A 17218-nucleotide genomic window follows, 5' to 3' on the forward strand; every position below is an offset into this window, starting at 1 on the left:
CTGAGATCCATTGGAGTAAAGGAGCAGTACATAAACAAACTACACGAGGAAGAAGTAGATGGACAAATCCTTCTTACTCTCAATGAGGACTTTTTGAAGACAAAGATTTGCATGAAATTAGGGCCCGCTCATTTGATTATTCAAAAGAGAGATGAGCTCATCAACTCCAAGAAGAAGTCTCAAGAGAAGAAAAGTGGCAAAAAGACTGAATTGGAACAGAAATCAGTTCAAAGTTCTACTACAACTACTGAAGGTCCGCGAGTACATATTCCAGAGAGAGATCAAGATGTCTTAAAGGAGAGGCAAACTGCTCAGGACAAATGTGTGTTGACTTCAAAGGAAGATTGCAGACCACGGCCATTTGAACAAGAAGGGATTGATTTCATATATGTAAAGCATAGAGTCCTGCAACCTGAATCAGGTGCTTTTAATCTGATATACCCATGCCGTGAATTTAAATCTTTTGCTGTAGCTGCCACATTGGACCGCACAAGACTTCAAGCTAAGTTTGCCAGAGAGGTTCTTAAATTTGCAACTGGTTGCATGAATATTAGATCAAATGGCACAATACACTTTGGTGTAATGGACAGTAGGGATGATGCAGGATACGTGCATGGTGAGATCATTGGTATCCCAGTTAAAGAAAAAGACATGTATGTAGATGCTTACGACCACTTCAAAAAGAGTATCTCCTCTGACAGCGAGCATGTAAGTCAGTGTGTGCGGCCACCAAGGTTCATTGAGGTTATGGATCGAGAAAGTACAGAAAAGAGGTATGTGGTAGAGGTTGACATTGTGCCTTCAATAACTATTGTTAAGGGCAAAGTGTATCAAGTCCGTCTGCCGAACTTCAAAGAGTCAGCCAATAAAGTAGAGTTTGAGAAAGAAACCATTTTGCGGAGGGTGGGTTCAAAAACGGAGTCAGTGAGCGACAAAGACCTGGGTGATTTTTATCAGCGAGTCAAAGATCGGGATGCCCAAAGAGAGGAGGCAGAGAAGACTCAGTTCCTCAGTGCCCCAGACTTCTGCCCAGACCTTGGAAGGAAACTCAGGACGCTAATAACAAGTGGGAAGAAATTCATTGAAAAGGACAAATGGTTCATATTGGTCACAAACAAATTCAAACCTGATGATCTTTGCAACATTGACTGGCTGCTTAACATGAACATCTTCTGTGTGTGTGACTTCGACCCAGACTCAAAGGTATCTGGTCTTTGCAGTAAATACCTTCAGCATCACGTTGCAAACATGCATTCTCTGCTGAGCTATAGGATATCCAGTGATATGAACGTCAATGAATTCGCAAGCCTTTTGCATCTATTCGAGCAACCTAGCTGGATCTTTTGCAATGGCCGTACTGACTTCAAAGGAAGTGAAACTCCATGTGATGAAATGACCTGGATCAAGACAAAATTGACTTTCCTGCGGGAATCTGTGTCTTTGATCTGTAAACAAATCTTGCCAAAGGGCACTTTCCAGGTAATTTTTCTTCTCGCATCACCAGTTGAGAAACCACTCTTACACACCTTTAGTGCGTTTTTCACAGACATGGAAGGCCACGAAGACATCATCTGCATCTGTGAATCACAGCAAAACTTCCCTAAGTGGCAAAGCTTTGCAGAGGATTTATGTGGAACAAAAACTGTAAACAATTCCAGTGTTGTTGGATTGAAAATGAGTCACATTGATGCCACTCTGCAGCAGATACAACCAGTAAAAGCGTGTGCCAAAAAACACTTGCCAGTCTTTGTAAAAGGCACATGTCTTCTTGAGACACAAGTAGTGTTCTCTAGAAATCCTGACGGTCGATCATTGTGATGAAACAAGCGAAGACTTCATCAATGCAGAGAAGGAAAACATTGAACAGCAGTTCTACCGTGGTGGGAGAGTGAACTGGTTGAATTTCTGGCTTGCAGAGCACAAGTATGTTGGAGAGGTAATCGAAAGAGATGCTTATCATGAGGTTTCAAAACTTGTCAATGATGCTTTGAAATGGAACCCAGATCAGACGCCTGTTCACACCATAAACATCTACCATCATCCAGGAAGTGGTGGAAGCACCGTGGCAAGACAAGTGCTGTGGAAAAACAGGAAAGATCTAAGGTGTGCAGTTGTGAAGCCCTCATTATCATCTGCTGTTGTTGCTCAACATGCAGTTGAACTAAGAGAATATGAAGAAAAGGATCCAAATAAGTGTCTTCCTGTGCTGCTCCTCATTGAGGACTCAGACAAAGAATACCTAGATGATCTCAGGAATGAACTAGAGGTTGCCATTAACACCAAAAGAATCCAGTACGGTACTCCATGTTTCATTTTGTTGAGCTGCAGCCGATCACATGACCCAGAGAGGAGATGCAAAGAGTCTCCATTACAGAATATGTCCGTCACTCACAAACTGTCGGCCCAAGAGAAGAGAAAGTTTTCTGGAAAACGAGAAGCACTTGAGCAAAACTATGAGCCTGAATTCATCCTGACATTTGTTTTGATGAGTGAAGAATTCAATGTGGATTACGTTCAAACGTTTGTGAAAAATTTGCTCCAAGGCATTGACCACAAATCTGTTGCCACTCGCCTCATTCTCTATGTAGCACTGCTGAACACTTACATCCAAAACTCTTTCATCTCAAAGTCCCACTGTGAAGCTTTGTTGGCTTTCACCATTCACATGGACAGGTTTCGCCAGCATGAGTTTGAGAGATCACTCGGGGATCAGGCTAAACTAATCTTATTGCACCTTAGAGATGACAAGACACACATTCAATCAATCAGAATCATCCACCCACTTGTTGCAAAAGAAATTCTCCATCAACTTTTGGGGAACCAGCAGTCCCACAGCAGTTTGGCAATGGATTTGCTCTGTGAGAGCGTGCTCTTTGAGCACAGATTTGGAAGAGCTGAATATTTGTTGTTTTTGAGGGCCCTTTTTATAAGGCGATCCAGAGTAAGCAAAGGAGACAAATGTGATACTTCTTTCTCCCCCCTGATTGAGCATGTGTGTGAAAACGAGAAAGCCCATGTCAAAGCAATTGTACTTATGAAAAGTTTGAAGAGGCAAAACACTGGGCAGAGACAGCAGCTAGCCAGCAGCCCAGTAACTCATACATACTTGACACAAAAGGGCAGGTGTACAAGAAATGGTTCCAAGCCAAGTGCAAGGCTATTGACAATAACAATGTACCAAAGACACCCCAAAATATAGCAGATGCTGTGGCGACTGCACTGAAAGCCATTGAGTGTTTTCAAGACTGTGAAAAAGCAGCTGAGGCAGATATGGAACACTTAAACAGTTCAGGGTTTTTCTCTGAAGTTGAGGTTGGATGCAGCCTGCTAAAACTGATCTCTTCATTGCAATTGTTTGCAAACGGCACCAATGGCCATTCAGAGTGCATGAAGTACCTGTTAACAGATTACATTCCTGAGGTAGTTGAAGCTTCCTGGGAACCATTTCATGGCCGTTTGAAAAACCTTCACAAGACAATGCAAGATGCCTTGTTATGGATTTCAGAAGACCTCAGTTACTTCCAGACAGACATTGGTGCAGATGGAGAGACCCCTGGAAGTCTTGAAGAGAAGATAAGCCATCCACTGAAATGGTTGGCAAAAAAATCATCAGAGTACGGGAAGTACTTCAGTGAATCTCAATCTCCTGCACTTTTAAAACATGGGCAAAAAATCCCAGCCAATCTAACTTCTTCCCAAAAGCGCATGATAATATATCACCTTGGCGGGGGAAACATTACATCCATCCTCTCCAAGCTAACTGAACAGAAAGAGGCAGTACCTCTACTAGAGACCATCCTTTCTCTCTACCCCAGTAATCCATTGAAGGCCATATTTGGTCAGATGGATATTGTCAATTACATAATGGCCCACATTTCCCTGAATTGCCTGTCACCAGAGAATCAAAAGGTTGCTCCTCTGAGAGACCTACAGGCACTTGGTCATCAGTTTCCATCTGATCAAAGGAAATGTTTACCAAGTTCCCTGTTCTTGCTTACCCTGCTATTTTGGCCAGAGGATCATGACACAGACCAGGAGAAAGAAAACAAATACCAGAATGTGCAATCTGCAGTTGAAATCCTGGAAAAAGGGTACTGGACCAAGATGAAGGAAATTCCTCAGCGGAAGAGAAGGATTTACACCCATTTTTTTTTGGGCAATGGCAATGGATTGGATAAATTTGTCCACAAGAGGAAGTTTGAAAGACTCACAAAAGTGTTCTCAGTCCCTGAGAGACGCATGAAGTGGTTAAGTGGCGAGGCATTGAAAAAACCTGAGATTGCAGAGATGCTCAAACGTGTGTCTGGATGGACTGAAGATGGAGTGGTGTACCTTGAAGGCCCTCAGAAAAAGAAGTTCAGTATCCTGCCGGTTAATAAACCTTCAGTGCCTCATAGCAATGAAAACATCACATTCTACCTTGGGTTTACCTTTAGAGGCCCTGTTGCCTACTGCATCACTGTTTAAACATAGTTTGTCTTCGAACAACGGCCTCTTCACATATGGCTGTATGTCAACTGGCTGAAGCATGGGACTAGTATCCACCTCTTAACAAAAAAGCAAACACATTAAACAAATATTTATCCAAAACATACAAAGTATTTATGGCTTAACTAAAAAGGAAGACGATAACCACAGTAATAATGTAAACTTAATTTGATCTTGACAGCTAAATGCTGCTTCTCATATAGGACATTGAGTTAAGACCTGTATGAATCCAGTATGTTGTTATTATCTGATTGTTTGTAGACCCAGTTTGTATGGACAGCAGTTCACACCTGGCATCAAAATCCATGTCAAATATATCTGTATTGACAATCTGTGCCTGGATTTTGCTAAGTGTTCTCACATTTGGTGTTAGAGACTGAATGCTCCTAAACAGAAAATTAGGTGCATTTCGGATGTTTGGTACTTGAAATTGAACCTAATATACACTCACCGGCCACTTTATTAGGTACACAAATCAAATCAAATCAGTTTTATTTGTATAGCCCAATATCACAAATAGACATTTGCCTCAGTGGGCTTTACATTCCATACAATATGACACCCTGCCCTTACACCCTTAGCTCGGCTGAGAAAAATTACATGAGATTACATTTTTTTTTGAATAAATCTCAGGGAGAGTTGACAAAGTAAGGGATCCCTCTCCCAGGACGGACATGATGCAATAGATGTCATAAGTAGAGAAAATCACAAAGGAATTTGATCATTGACCAGATGTTTACATGGTAATACTAAAGTAAAGCGCAAATATTGTGGATGCAGGAGGACTTCAGATGCTGCCATCTGAACACCTGTTCAATTGCTTATAAAAAAAAAGTTAATCTTCTAATCACATTGCAGCAACACAATGCATTAAGCCATGTAGACCTGGTCAAGACAATATGCTGAAGTTAAAACTAAGCATCAGAATGGAGAAGAAAGGGGATTTAAGCGACTTTTAACATGGCATGGTTGATGGTCCACGGCAAGATGGAGCCATGCTTTCATGTTGTTTACGCCAAATTCTTTAAACCCTAGAGATGGTTGTGCTTGAAAATCCCAGTAGATCAGAGCAGTTTCTGAATTACTCAGACCAGCCCTTCTGGCACCATCAACATTGCCATGTTCGAAGTCACTTAAACCCCCTTTCTTCCCTATTCTGATGCTTGGTTTTAACTTAAATACGTTGTCCTGTCCAGGTCTACATGCCTACATGCACTGAGTTGCTGCCATGTGATTGGCTGATAAGTTACATGTGTTAACAGAAATACATTGTGATCACATCACAAAAAAAAATGTTTTGCCCCAATTGTAACCAAACGTCTGGGCTTCTAGATGCTGATATCTTATACTCACTTTTCATATGTTTTCTATTGTAGCCTACAATAATATAAAAATTATAATTATAATTTTCATGGGAATTGTATCAATGCTTTATCAATACATGTATTAAGAGCTGAATAGCAACAGTATGTACAGTATGTGTTATGGCACAGAAAATGTTTTGTGTTTGTATTTTGGTGTTTAACGTAGTAGTTTTATAGATATATACTTAACCACACTATGAAATTTACAGTTTTACAGAGTTTTGTCTGTTCATCTCCTTGTGACATATGTTGGAGGTTGGAGCTTAACCATATAGCTTTTGAAATGATAAAATGTGTTATAAAATGGCCTGAAAAGTATTTTCTAAGTATTCTGGACAAGTTGAGCATATGTCAATGACTGAGACAGATAAGTCAGCTTATTCAATATGGGTAGTTTGATTAACCTTTGTCAAACTTTGTTTTCCTTTTTTTTTTACCTTAAATGTCTGTTTCTTTGCATGCAAAAAAAACTAAACGTGTCAAATTCCTTGAACATGTACTTTGTGAATAAACTCTGATTCCTATCAATACATTTTTGATGCAATTTGTAAAAGCACATTTTGGGATATGGCTATTAGGCCTACGTAACAAAAATTAAACAATTTTGGATATGTTAAGAATGAAAATAGTGTCCCAAGTGAGTGAATGGTTTTGTTGTTGGTTGACCATAGTTGATCTTGTAAGTCTTTGTTGTAGGCCTACCTCAATTTTTTTCAGTGTGTGTCATAAGCTTTAGGCCTGCAGGTGCTCACATGAAGTGTGTTTGACTTAAAAAAATTAATAAAACAGATTTCTGTATTTGTGAATGTACGCCTACATACTTTTTTTATTATGACTTCCTCATTATTACTAGACAACTTGGGGATTTTGGAGGTCTACACCGAAAAAAAATATATATCTATATATATATATATCCTGACTTAATCAATTATGAACATCTGACTACATTAGTCTGTTGGTCTTTCAGGAAACCAGTTTCACATTCAGGATCTTGATTTGACACTTTAATGGAGGCCTCATGACTGAAATTACATTGTGGTTTCTTTTTCACAAAAAATAGAAGAGGAGTAGGCTACCCGCATCAGCAGCAGCCGTTTTTAAGCACTTTTGTCCTAGTATGCTTGCCTTAGTTTGAAATGCCCACACACACTTCAAGACTTTGTTTTGTTTTCACAGACATGTGATTCCGTTGCAGACAGCTTACATTTCTAACTGCTTGTTCCACTACCTTGCATAGCAGCTTGTTTACCGCAACTGCTCGCGCCTAATATGGTTGGACGAAAAATGCTGAGTAGTAATAACTCTGTCACTATGAATTGCTCGGTAGCTCATGGCTGGCTAACCGCTAACTGAACCGCCTGCCACTGAGTAAGTGGTAAGAAAACGGCTCAAAATCCACAAAATGAACAAAACTGTGAGTGCGAAAATAATTCTCCATTAGCCATACGTCCATGACGTTTGGTTGTTTTTGAACAGGTAGGTTACGCATCTCTGATGACGTTATGGGTCTGCTGTCTAACTTTACTGTAGCTGTGCTCCTCCTAGCCTTTGCTTTGTCAACATGTTTATACATCAACCACTTCTCTAACCACGTGAGCAGATCAGCCATATCACTCTCTGCTGAGCAAAACAAAACCAAAGCACGAAGACTATTTTACAATACAACAAAGCAGCCAACGAACAGTTCAGTGGAGACATGGGGGGTCCAGACTGAAAGTGATATTTCCAGAGATGGTAAATGTGCCATGACCCCAGAGAGTCGCTTTGACTGTGCCAGGGACAGGCTCCTCAGCCGGACAGAGTGTGAGGAGAGGGGATGCTGCTACGCCCCTCTGCCTAAAACCTCTGCAGGACCACCTTGGTGCTTCTACCCAAGTTTGTACCCGGGCTACAAAATGGGTCCCCTAACCCCCTCCACGCGAGGCCAGGCTGCCACCCTGACTCGTGCCACCCCCTCCTATCTACCCTGCGACATCCCTGCTCTGCGCCTGGAAGTTACAGAAGAGACTGCAGGCTGCTTACACATCACTGTGAGTAGCCTACCCAATATACTCCTATGTAACCTTTAAAAAAAAAGTCATGATGAAGGAGACGATGAATCATTGTATGACTAATATAGTTTGAGTGGAGAGAAGAATATGTCTTCTTCTCGCTCGCCATACTAATATGGAGGTTGTCCATGTTCATTAGGATGTGCTTCTCTGTTTTCTCTGAAGTTAAAGGATCCATCCTCTCAGCGATATGAAGTGAAGCTCCCCGCTGCTGTTTCTCAGAGCAAAGCTGACGCCCAAGACGCTCTCTATACTACTGAATACCAGTACGAGCCGTTTGGCTTCATAGTGCGGCGGAAATCCAATGGAAGGGTAATGTGAGTACTTCTGCCCTGTTTAAATCTATGTAGGATGCATTATATAGATGGTATAGCTTTGATTAAGTAGAGGTGGAGATAATAGTGTTTTATTTTTTATTTTTTATTTTTACATTCACACAATGTATAATTCTATACCTGTAATGACTAATATTGGTCAAACAGTAACACAGATTTGTATTCTTATTCAGTGACCAAATAACATAATGTAAGATAAAACAAATGGGAAGTAAAGTTAATAGCCATCTCTCAAGTAATTCCAAAAATTATATCGACAGCTCCTTTTGTTGCATTGAGAAACTTAAATATACATATGACTTTTAGGGTATGTTTGGTGTAGTCCCACTCTTCACTAGAGCACATTTTCTCCCATTTCATACTGTTTTGTGCTACTTTGTTTGCTATAATTTTTTGCAATAATTTTTCCCCCAAAAGACCCTCATTTGTTCTTTGTAGCTCTCGATATTTCATTTGTTTTTCTACTTTTATTCTTTCATTTGAGTACATGTTTTATATACATTTTAATTTTAATTTCATTTTATGTATGAGCATGTTGTACAATGTATGTTCACTGATAATGTTCATGTAGTGCATGTTTGTTCTTTCTCTGCGTCCTGTTGTTTGCCTGTCCAGTGTGAATACCACGGTGGCTCCTCTGCTGTTTGCTGACCAGTACCTGCAGCTGTCCACAGCACTGGCCTCTTCCCTGGTGTCCGGCCTAGGGGAGCATTACACCTCCCTCCTCCTGGACCTTAACTGGACTTCCCTGACTCTCTGGAACAGAGACATGGCGCCTCATGTGAGTCCAATACAGTGGTTTACCAACCTGAGGGCCCCGGACCCCTTGGTGGTTCACAAAACAAAATCTGAAAGGTCAAGATATGAAACAAAACCAAATAACTGGATAGTTCCAAAAACATTAGTTCCAAAGAAATTCACCTCACTCTCACAACTCAAAGTCATTTATCTTTTGACAAGGGGCTTGAGATTAAGTAATTGCATCAATTTGAAAGGCCACATCTTTTCAGAATTGGATTCAGGGTTAAGGTATATTGCCAGGTGCGTTCTCAAACATACAATGAATTTGCTGTGGTCTGATAATGCACACAATAAACAGACATGAACATAGAGAACATAAGAAAAGGCAAGTCAAAGAAGATGAAAAGAAAATTTAGATAAAAATATTATAAAAAGAAATGTGTGCTACTATCTATTTTGTCATCTCCTGTATCTTTCCTGTTGTGTATTCGATTTGTAAATGTTATAACGCCCATTGATACACACAAGACTCCGGTTCTTTTCACTGATGTTTAATGTCATCACACCTAAACACCGTAGAACTGAAATACAGACATGAAATTAGCATAACTAACATACAATTAGCTTACATATAAATCTCTCACCGCAAATAAAATGACACAAAAGTACAGTACTGACCACTTTGCCTGCTTGTAAAACAATGAGGTTGACTTCAATCTTCCTTGAAGAAATCTTAACTTTGAAAACTAGTGAAAATAAAAACGTGGCTTGTCCTGAGCTGCATCACTTAGCTTCAGGATAATAAACAAAGAGTCAATCAAAGAAACAAAGCCACAGGTACATTTACAAACAATTAGGCGAGTCCACCTTGTGGTCAAATACTGGAATTACATACTATACCTTACAGAGCAGGAACACACTGCCTGCTGTTACAAATGTGGACATGTTGTCTTTTCTCTACAGGCGGATGCTAACCTGTATGGCTCCCACCCGTTCTACATAGTACAGGAGGAGGACGGCTTGGCACATGGAGCCTTCCTTCTCAACAGCAATGCAATCGGTGCTATTTATTTTTTCAAAAAAGACTCACACACAGCATCTCACTGCCACTTTTCATTGCCTTCCCTTTCCACAAAGAATGCCATTTTTCTAAATAGTTTTTTTTCATTATGAAAATATGTATTTTTGCTAAACATCCTTCCAAATATCTCTGTACTGTAGAGGTGATGTTGCAGCCGACCCCTGCTCTCACCTGGGTGGCTATCGGCGGAATCCTGGACCTGTACATTTTCCTGGGTCCTGACCCTCAAAGTGTTATACGACAGTACCTCCAGGTCATAGGTATGTGTTTCAGCGTCTGCATTCACTAACGCAACAAAATGCAGTTTTTAAGTTGTCACTGTGGGTACTGTCTATTTGAAAGAGCCCTGAGACAACATAGAAAAGAGTTGATTGTTTACTGTTTATATGTTGTCCGTGTTGCCATGTATCTGTCTCCAGGGTATCCCATGATGCCTCCCTATTGGTCCTTAGGCTTTCATCTGTGTCGCTGGGGCTACACAACCACTAACACAACCCGGCATGTGGCACAGCGGATGCATGATGCAAAATTCCCCATGGTAAGTGAAGTACTCACAATGCTTGGTAAAATGGAATAGTGACACTTGAACATTTTGAATGCACTGTATCACTATTGTTTAATATCAGCACTGGACAATGCTGACATCCAGTTAGACGCCTCATTAAATCACTTCTTCTTCTTTTTGGCCCATCAGGATGTGCAGTGGAATGATCTGGACTACGCACATAAGCGCAGGGTCTTCACCTTTGACCCGTGGCGATTCGGGGATCTCCCAGAGATGGTGGAAGAGTTCCACAGGAGAGGCATGAAGTACATCCTCATCCTGGTGGGACATATTTAAGTTCAAATGACCTCACAAACCAATGATGCTGAATTAACTATCATATGTTAGTATTTCATTAAAAGAAAACACAAACACACAATACATAAGTTGTTTGAACTGCTATTGAATTATTCTCTAAATGAGCATAAGTAATCAGTAGAGATGTTTTTCCAGTAGATGGCAGCAAAGCTTTCTTAACTTGTGACTGAATCCTGTTGTCCTGGTTTCTGCTTAAGGACCCGGGGATAAGCAGCACCAGCCCACCTGGTACTTACCCGCCTTTCGATGATGGACTGAAACGAGATGTCTTCATTAAAAACGCTACAGGACACATCCTTATAGGGAAGGTTAGACTTATACATTTTTCCTCTGGGGGCATGTGTCTTTTTAAACTCTGGGTGCTGGTGTCAATTCCCCCCCGCCCATTCCAATGCTTTCTGTTAAGGTTTGGCCTGGACCAACCGCTTTCCCAGACTTCACCAACCCAGAGACTAGAAGCTGGTGGGAGGACTGCATCAGAGATTTTCATTCTAAAGTTGCTGTGGATGGTCTGTGGATTGTGAGTGTTTACGCAGACACACACAAACACTTGCGCACACACATACTAGGGTTGGGAGGTACTGTATTAAGGTATTACTGTATTGAAAAATAGCAAAGGTATTGCTTTAATTACCGTGGATACCGTCATAAAAAATGCCTGGTGCATGTTTACAATAAATGCCTTAATAGTGTGTGTGTGTCCATGTCCGGCAGCAGCACCAATGCCTGTGTTTGAAGATGCTTTAAAAGTGATGACAAGACACACACACACAAACACACACACACACACACACACACACACACACACACACACACACACACACACACACACACACACACACACACACACACACACACACACACACACAGGAGTACTGGTTATTTGTATTATATTTATAAGATAATCAGGTTGGTCAGGTTTTCACCTCTGATACATACCCCAGGCTTTGTGGTTCTGTGTTATTGACTTTGTTTGCACCTTACAATCCCGTCAGTTATAATATTCCACTGTGGTTTTGTTCTCCCGTGCTCCATCCAGGATATGAATGAGCCATCCAGCTTTGTGCAGGGTTCAGTGGACGGCTGTCCTGACGGTAATCTTGAGCAGCCTCCTTACACACCCAGTAAGTGCACTCGATCTGTGTCACACTTTATTAGGGTTTAAAGGCATAAAAACATTACAGGTTATATAATTAGAAGGATTTCATACATACAAGTGCATATATGGGTATTGTACGAGACACTACAGATGCCCTAACTTGGTTCATTGCTGCACATGTTGCTTTCATTTGTAGCCTGTGTGTGTCTCTCTGTGTGTCATACTAACAGGGGTGGTGGGAGGCCAGCTGAACTCGGCGACTCTTTGCATGTCGGGCCAACAGAACCTGTCCACTCACTACAACCTGCACAACATGTACGGACTGACAGAAGCCTACGCCACGCACAGGTGAGACCGCGCAGAGAACACATGCAGTTTGCGCCACTAGTGTTAGCAGGAGCTGGATGATTTCACTTTGAGTAGCAGAATAAAATGAAGCCATAAGATAATAGTAGCAGTTAGCAAAAAAGGTAACTTAGGTACACAGGGGGCAAAGTGATTTTATGGACATGGAGCGTTGTAAAAGGTTGTTCACCAAAAATGACATCTAGGACCTTCCACGATCACAACCTGGGGATCACAACCCCAAAAAAAGGGGTTTTGCCCCCTAGGTAAGGTGAGCTTTATACTGTAGGACAGTGTTAAAACACGATTGTAACAAAAGAGTCCAATCGATTGAGGTGTTACTACCACCGACTCATATAGCTCAAGTTTCTAGCTTCAAAGTAGGACATATATAGTATTATATAGTGTCCAGTATGTATGGTATAAGTGGTATAAACCATGTACATTCACATTGCTCTTGTGTCATTGCCAGTTCATCTTCAGAAAATATAGTGACTTCCTAGGAGGGCATGTAGGTTTTAAATTGATTTTACTGGAGCCCTATGTGACACCACAGATTATATGTCTCAAGTTGTCCTCTGTGCTGTACACTGCAGTGCTCTGATGAAGGTGCGAGGGAAGAGGCCCTTCGTCCTGTCCCGCTCGTCCTACCCCGGCATCGGACGCTTCTCTGGGGTGTGGACAGGAGACGTCAGGAGTGACTGGGAACAGCTGCGCTACTCTATCCCTGGTGAGGAAGTGTAGTCTATTCTCTGAGGTTACAATAGTGTGAAGTTACTACGCTCAAATGTTTTCACATGAATGCATGAGATCCTGTATGTCAGGGGTGTCAAAACTACCGGCTGGCTACTATTTTCACCCAGGTGGACATTGGAGGCAATAGCAGAAAATACTGGGTGTCTGAAGGCATTTAACAATAGTCAAATGATTTGGTCAGCGCTGATATTGGAGAGGGGCCCCCTAATCAAATTCTGCTTAGGGCCCCTTGGAGGCTTCGGCCGGCTCTGAGGGGAAATGTGTCTGTTTAATTTGCAAGGAAAGTGTTGCCGTGAAGAAGGATTACAATTTACGAAGACACTATGAAACTAAACATCAGAGCAGCTACATGTTCTGATAAATGTGTTATTTTTGTCAAGTGACCCGGCCCTTCGTAGATTTTTCTGTATGTGGCCCTCAGTGAAAAAAGTTTGGACACCCCTGCTGTATGTGGTAGAAATAAAAAGCTCTAACATCCATAATAGTTATTTTGGTGTATTTTTAAGTCACCACATTATTTGATAGATTTAGACTGACCGTTTGTACCTTGACCCGCCTCCTCTAGCGGTGCTGCAGTTCAGCCTGTTCGGGGTGCCCCTGGTGGGTGCAGACATCTGTGGCTTTGGAGGCAACACCAGCGAGGAGCTGTGTGTACGATGGATGCAGCTCGGGGCCTTCTACCCATTCATGAGGAACCACAATGACAAGCCCAACGCTGTGAGACTGATACATTGTTTTTGTTTAGTTTTTTTTAGATGTAGGGGTTTTCCCTGTATATTTTTCCACTACGTCTAGAGCGGTCCATCTGCTTCATGTATTATGAATAGAGGTAACTCTATATCTTCTCATTGTCTGTGTGTGTTCTGTGTTGTCTGTTGCGCTCAGCCTCAGGAGCCCTATGTATTTGGGCAGAAGGCCCAGGCAGCCATGCGGAGTGCATTGAACCTTCGGTACTCCCTCCTCCCGTTCCTCTACACACTCTTCCATCAAGCACACACTTCTGCTGACACAGTGGCCAGGCCTCTCTTCACAGAGTATGTTTCTCTTTCTCTCTGTATTCTTTTGTCCGTCATACATGAAATGGTTATGACATCATGCGTCACTTTCTTTTATCTTTTTTTTTCTTCTAATGCTCCTTGTCCGTCCTTCCCTCTTAGGTTTCCCTCTGACCCTAACTGTCAGACCATAGACCGACAGTTTCTGTGGGGGAGTTCACTTCTCATCAGCCCAGTCTTAGAGCAAGGAGCAGTAGAGCTGGCTGCTTACCTGCCCCCTGGCACATGGTACAGCCTACACAATGTGAGTCGCTCAATCAACCCTTTTCAGCTTTCTGACCCTGACAGAGCCTGAAGCCATACAGTACCATCAATAAGATTCAGTCAATTTGTGTTTGTTTACTGTGAGAAGGCCACCATGTTTGAAGGCTTTCTGTGGATACACATGACTGAAGTGTTCACCTGTTTCCCTTGGGGGTCTGTTTTTTTCTCTCTCTCTCTCTCTCTCTCTCTCTCTCTCTCTCTGTCTCTCTGTCTGTCTGTCTCTCTCTCTATCTCTTTCTCTAGGGTCAGCCTTTCTACAGTAAGGGTCAGTACCTGCTGCTGCCGGCCCCTCTAGACACCATCAACGTCCACGTAAGGGAGGGACACATCGTCCCACAGCAGGTGGGTGTCCACCCAGTCAATATTTACATCACTTTGATGAGCCTGGCACTCTTCATACGTTTGGTTCACTAGGGGGCAACTTGCAGGAGATGAATTATTAATAAAAATCATTATAATAATCCAGGACAGGAGGGAAAAACCCCCATCATATATAATTGAAACGGGTGAAAGGAATACTTAGAAGTCCTACTGACAGTCTCTCTCTTCAGTGGAAGAGAAAAATCTTGAAACAACTGTTACCCCTTTGTTCATGTATTAACCTTAGTTCTCAGTCAAATGGCTTGGACATGAATGCATAATGATCAAACGTTGTAACGGGGGCATGTTGAACTATAACTATCATGACATCCTCCTGGCTGACATCTCAAAGTGGAAAACCAGCCGAAAAAAACACTTCAGAGAGAAGATTTCATTGTACCAATTGATGGTGCTTTCTTTGATCTGCCTCTTCTTTTATGAAGGAGCCCGCTCTGACAACCACAGCCTCGCGCACAAACCCTTTCCTCCTGGCGGTGGCGCTGTCGGCAGGCGGCTGGGCCCGCGGCCACCTGTTCTGGGATGACGGGGAAAGCCTCGACACCTTTGAAATGGGAAATGACTGTTACCTTATCTTCATCGCTGGACAGGTAAGGGAAGACACCGGTGATATTTGCATCATCGGGGTGAAGTGAACCAGGCAGTGTTTTGCATTTTTTACTGCTGCCGCTACTACTTGATTCAAGAGTCTCTTTGCTGTATTATACAATTACAGCTAAGTGTCTCTTGTCCTGATGTAGTTAGACGAAATAAAAACATGAATTGTCCCTGAGTGACTGTGCCTGCTTGTGCCTCAGTGTCAGGTGGTGAGTGATCCTATCAGGCTGAATGGAGCCCTGGATGGTCTGGTGCTGGGAGGGCTGCGGGTCTTCGGGGTGCCCTCACCACCCCTGTACGTATTAGCCAATGGGGACAGAGTCAGGGATTTCACATACCGCAGTGATACCAAGGTGAGTTCTGCATGACTCAGCACAATATCCCTTTGGCATCAGTCTTCGTCAGGAAGTCAATGATGTCATTCTGCAGATAAGTGTCCGTATTGTCTCCTGTTTATGGATGTATTTGCCATGTGTAGTCCTCCACTTCTTACACATCATGTTGGCTGTCTTTGTGCCAAACATTTTTTAACCATCCAGTTGAACTCAGGATGTGTCTTTTTTCTCTTCCCGTAGGTTTTGACAGTGACCGGCCTGGCCTTACCCATGTCAAAGGTGTTTACGGTCCAGTGGGCTCTGTGATGCAACTACTAATTGTAACCCATGACCTGCTGCTGCTGAAAGTGCACACTAGTTTCTATCCCAGAGCTCAAGATGAACCTTTCAACTCCTCTTACAAATGAGTAGGGCTTTGTAAGCAGCAGGTTGTTTTTTCTAAAGTGATATAAAAAAACAAAACAAAGGGAGCCTTCATCTCAATATACTGTAGGTCATTTTTGCTGCTAGCTGCAACACTGAATCAAGACAATGTGTAATGTCTTGCAAATGTACAGAATTTCTCGAACTGTTTACAACTCTTTGTATTTTTTTTAAATAATGATCATCCAACTTTGTGACTGAATAAATAGAAACGGTGAAAATTGAATATGCTTGTTTATTTGTGATCCTCCTAAGAGCCATCAACTGTTTCATGTTTTTCTCAATAAAATTTATTTTTTATTTTATTTCCACTTATGTCATAACTTTTTATCAAGATAAAAGCTTGTCAAAATTAAAGGGTTTTTATTTGGCACAGAAAAAAAAAGATTCCATGACTTGCCAATGCCTACAACTGTTGCTGAATTGGCTTTATTATATTACATAGATTAAAGTGGGTATAGAGTGTAAATATGCCATCTTTAAACTATAACATTTGCATTTACCACCATGATTGCACAGTTCTTTTAGAATATAAATGTATTCATTACTGAATGTCAGTGTTAATAGGAGAATTTCACATTCCATGTCCTTTTAAAAACTGAATGTGTATATACAGTATACACAACACATGTATGCACTGTAGGCAGGAAGTTGCATGCTATTAATGTGGTGAGGAGATATGTATTCTCTAAGCCTAACGAGACAGGCAGAGTCTGCAGCAGCCATGCTCTGACTCCAGCTCTGGTCCTGATGAGAGACCAACTGCGTTCAAGCTTTTGCCCGTGACCTCTAAAACGTCACGTTTGATGGAAAAAAGGGGTCAGATTTTTAAGGTAGTCTGGGTCGGATGGTGTGTTTGGCGAATGTATAATATATTTGTGTGAATTGTAACGTGCAGTCATGCCTTGATGTCCTTCCATGTTTTCAGCATAACATTCCCGGTTTAGGTGATGGATAAAGCCATTGACATTACGGAAGCAAGGAATTTTTTGGGGGGGATTGAGCCGTTATGTCAAGTTAAACACATAAGACCAAGTTGTTAGA

At 41.8% G+C, this 17218-nt stretch overlaps 2 protein-coding genes across 3 annotated transcripts; both read left to right on the forward strand.

The window, feature by feature from the left end:
* Positions 1–408: 408 nt before the first annotated feature.
* Positions 409–4467, forward strand: LOC307263098 (sterile alpha motif domain-containing protein 9-like; the record flags this gene model as incomplete). The annotated part of the gene is given in 3 exon segments (XM_080044152.1): positions 409–1785; positions 1787–3026; positions 3029–4467. Coding segments are annotated over 3 exon segments (3921 nt in total). The 5' UTR covers positions 409–543.
* A 2588-nt stretch (positions 4468–7055) lies between these two features.
* gaa (alpha glucosidase) lies at positions 7056–16372 on the forward strand. Of its 2 annotated transcripts, none has more exons than XM_080044348.1 (19): positions 7056–7882; positions 8069–8220; positions 8854–9019; positions 9943–10039; positions 10201–10320; positions 10480–10598; positions 10755–10886; positions 11120–11230; positions 11329–11442; positions 11962–12046; positions 12252–12369; positions 12963–13096; positions 13688–13839; positions 14008–14156; positions 14280–14421; positions 14685–14783; positions 15245–15409; positions 15617–15769; positions 15992–16372. In XM_080044348.1, the coding sequence occupies exons 1-19, from the start codon at positions 7355–7357 to the stop codon at positions 16055–16057; spliced, it is 2802 nt and encodes a 933-aa protein (XP_079900474.1). In that variant the 5' UTR covers positions 7056–7354; the 3' UTR covers positions 16058–16372. The 2 variants fall into 2 exon arrangements, with proteins under 2 accessions (XP_079900474.1, XP_079900475.1); XM_080044349.1 differs by having other exon boundaries at positions 14014–14156.
* Positions 16373–17218: the final 846 nt, after the last annotated feature.

The sequence above is a fragment of the Ammodytes marinus genome, assembly GCF_949987685.1.
Source record: "Ammodytes marinus genome assembly, chromosome: 16".
NCBI classification, from domain to species: domain Eukaryota; kingdom Metazoa; phylum Chordata; class Actinopteri; order Uranoscopiformes; family Ammodytidae; genus Ammodytes; species Ammodytes marinus.

What these genes read in the sequence shown, in the direction of transcription:
- gaa (XM_080044348.1), top strand. Translation starts at nt 7,355, where the DNA reads ATGGGTCTGCTGTCTAACTTTACTGTAGCTGTGCTCCTCCTAGCCTTT. An exon ending in ACAGAGACATGGCGCCTCAT is followed by an intron (nt 9,020 to 9,942) that starts GTGAGTCCAATA and finishes TTTTCTCTACAG; the next exon opens with GCGGATGCTAACCTGTATGG. An exon ending in TCTCAACAGCAATGCAATCG is followed by an intron (nt 10,040 to 10,200) that starts GTGCTATTTATT and finishes TCTGTACTGTAG; the next exon opens with AGGTGATGTTGCAGCCGACC.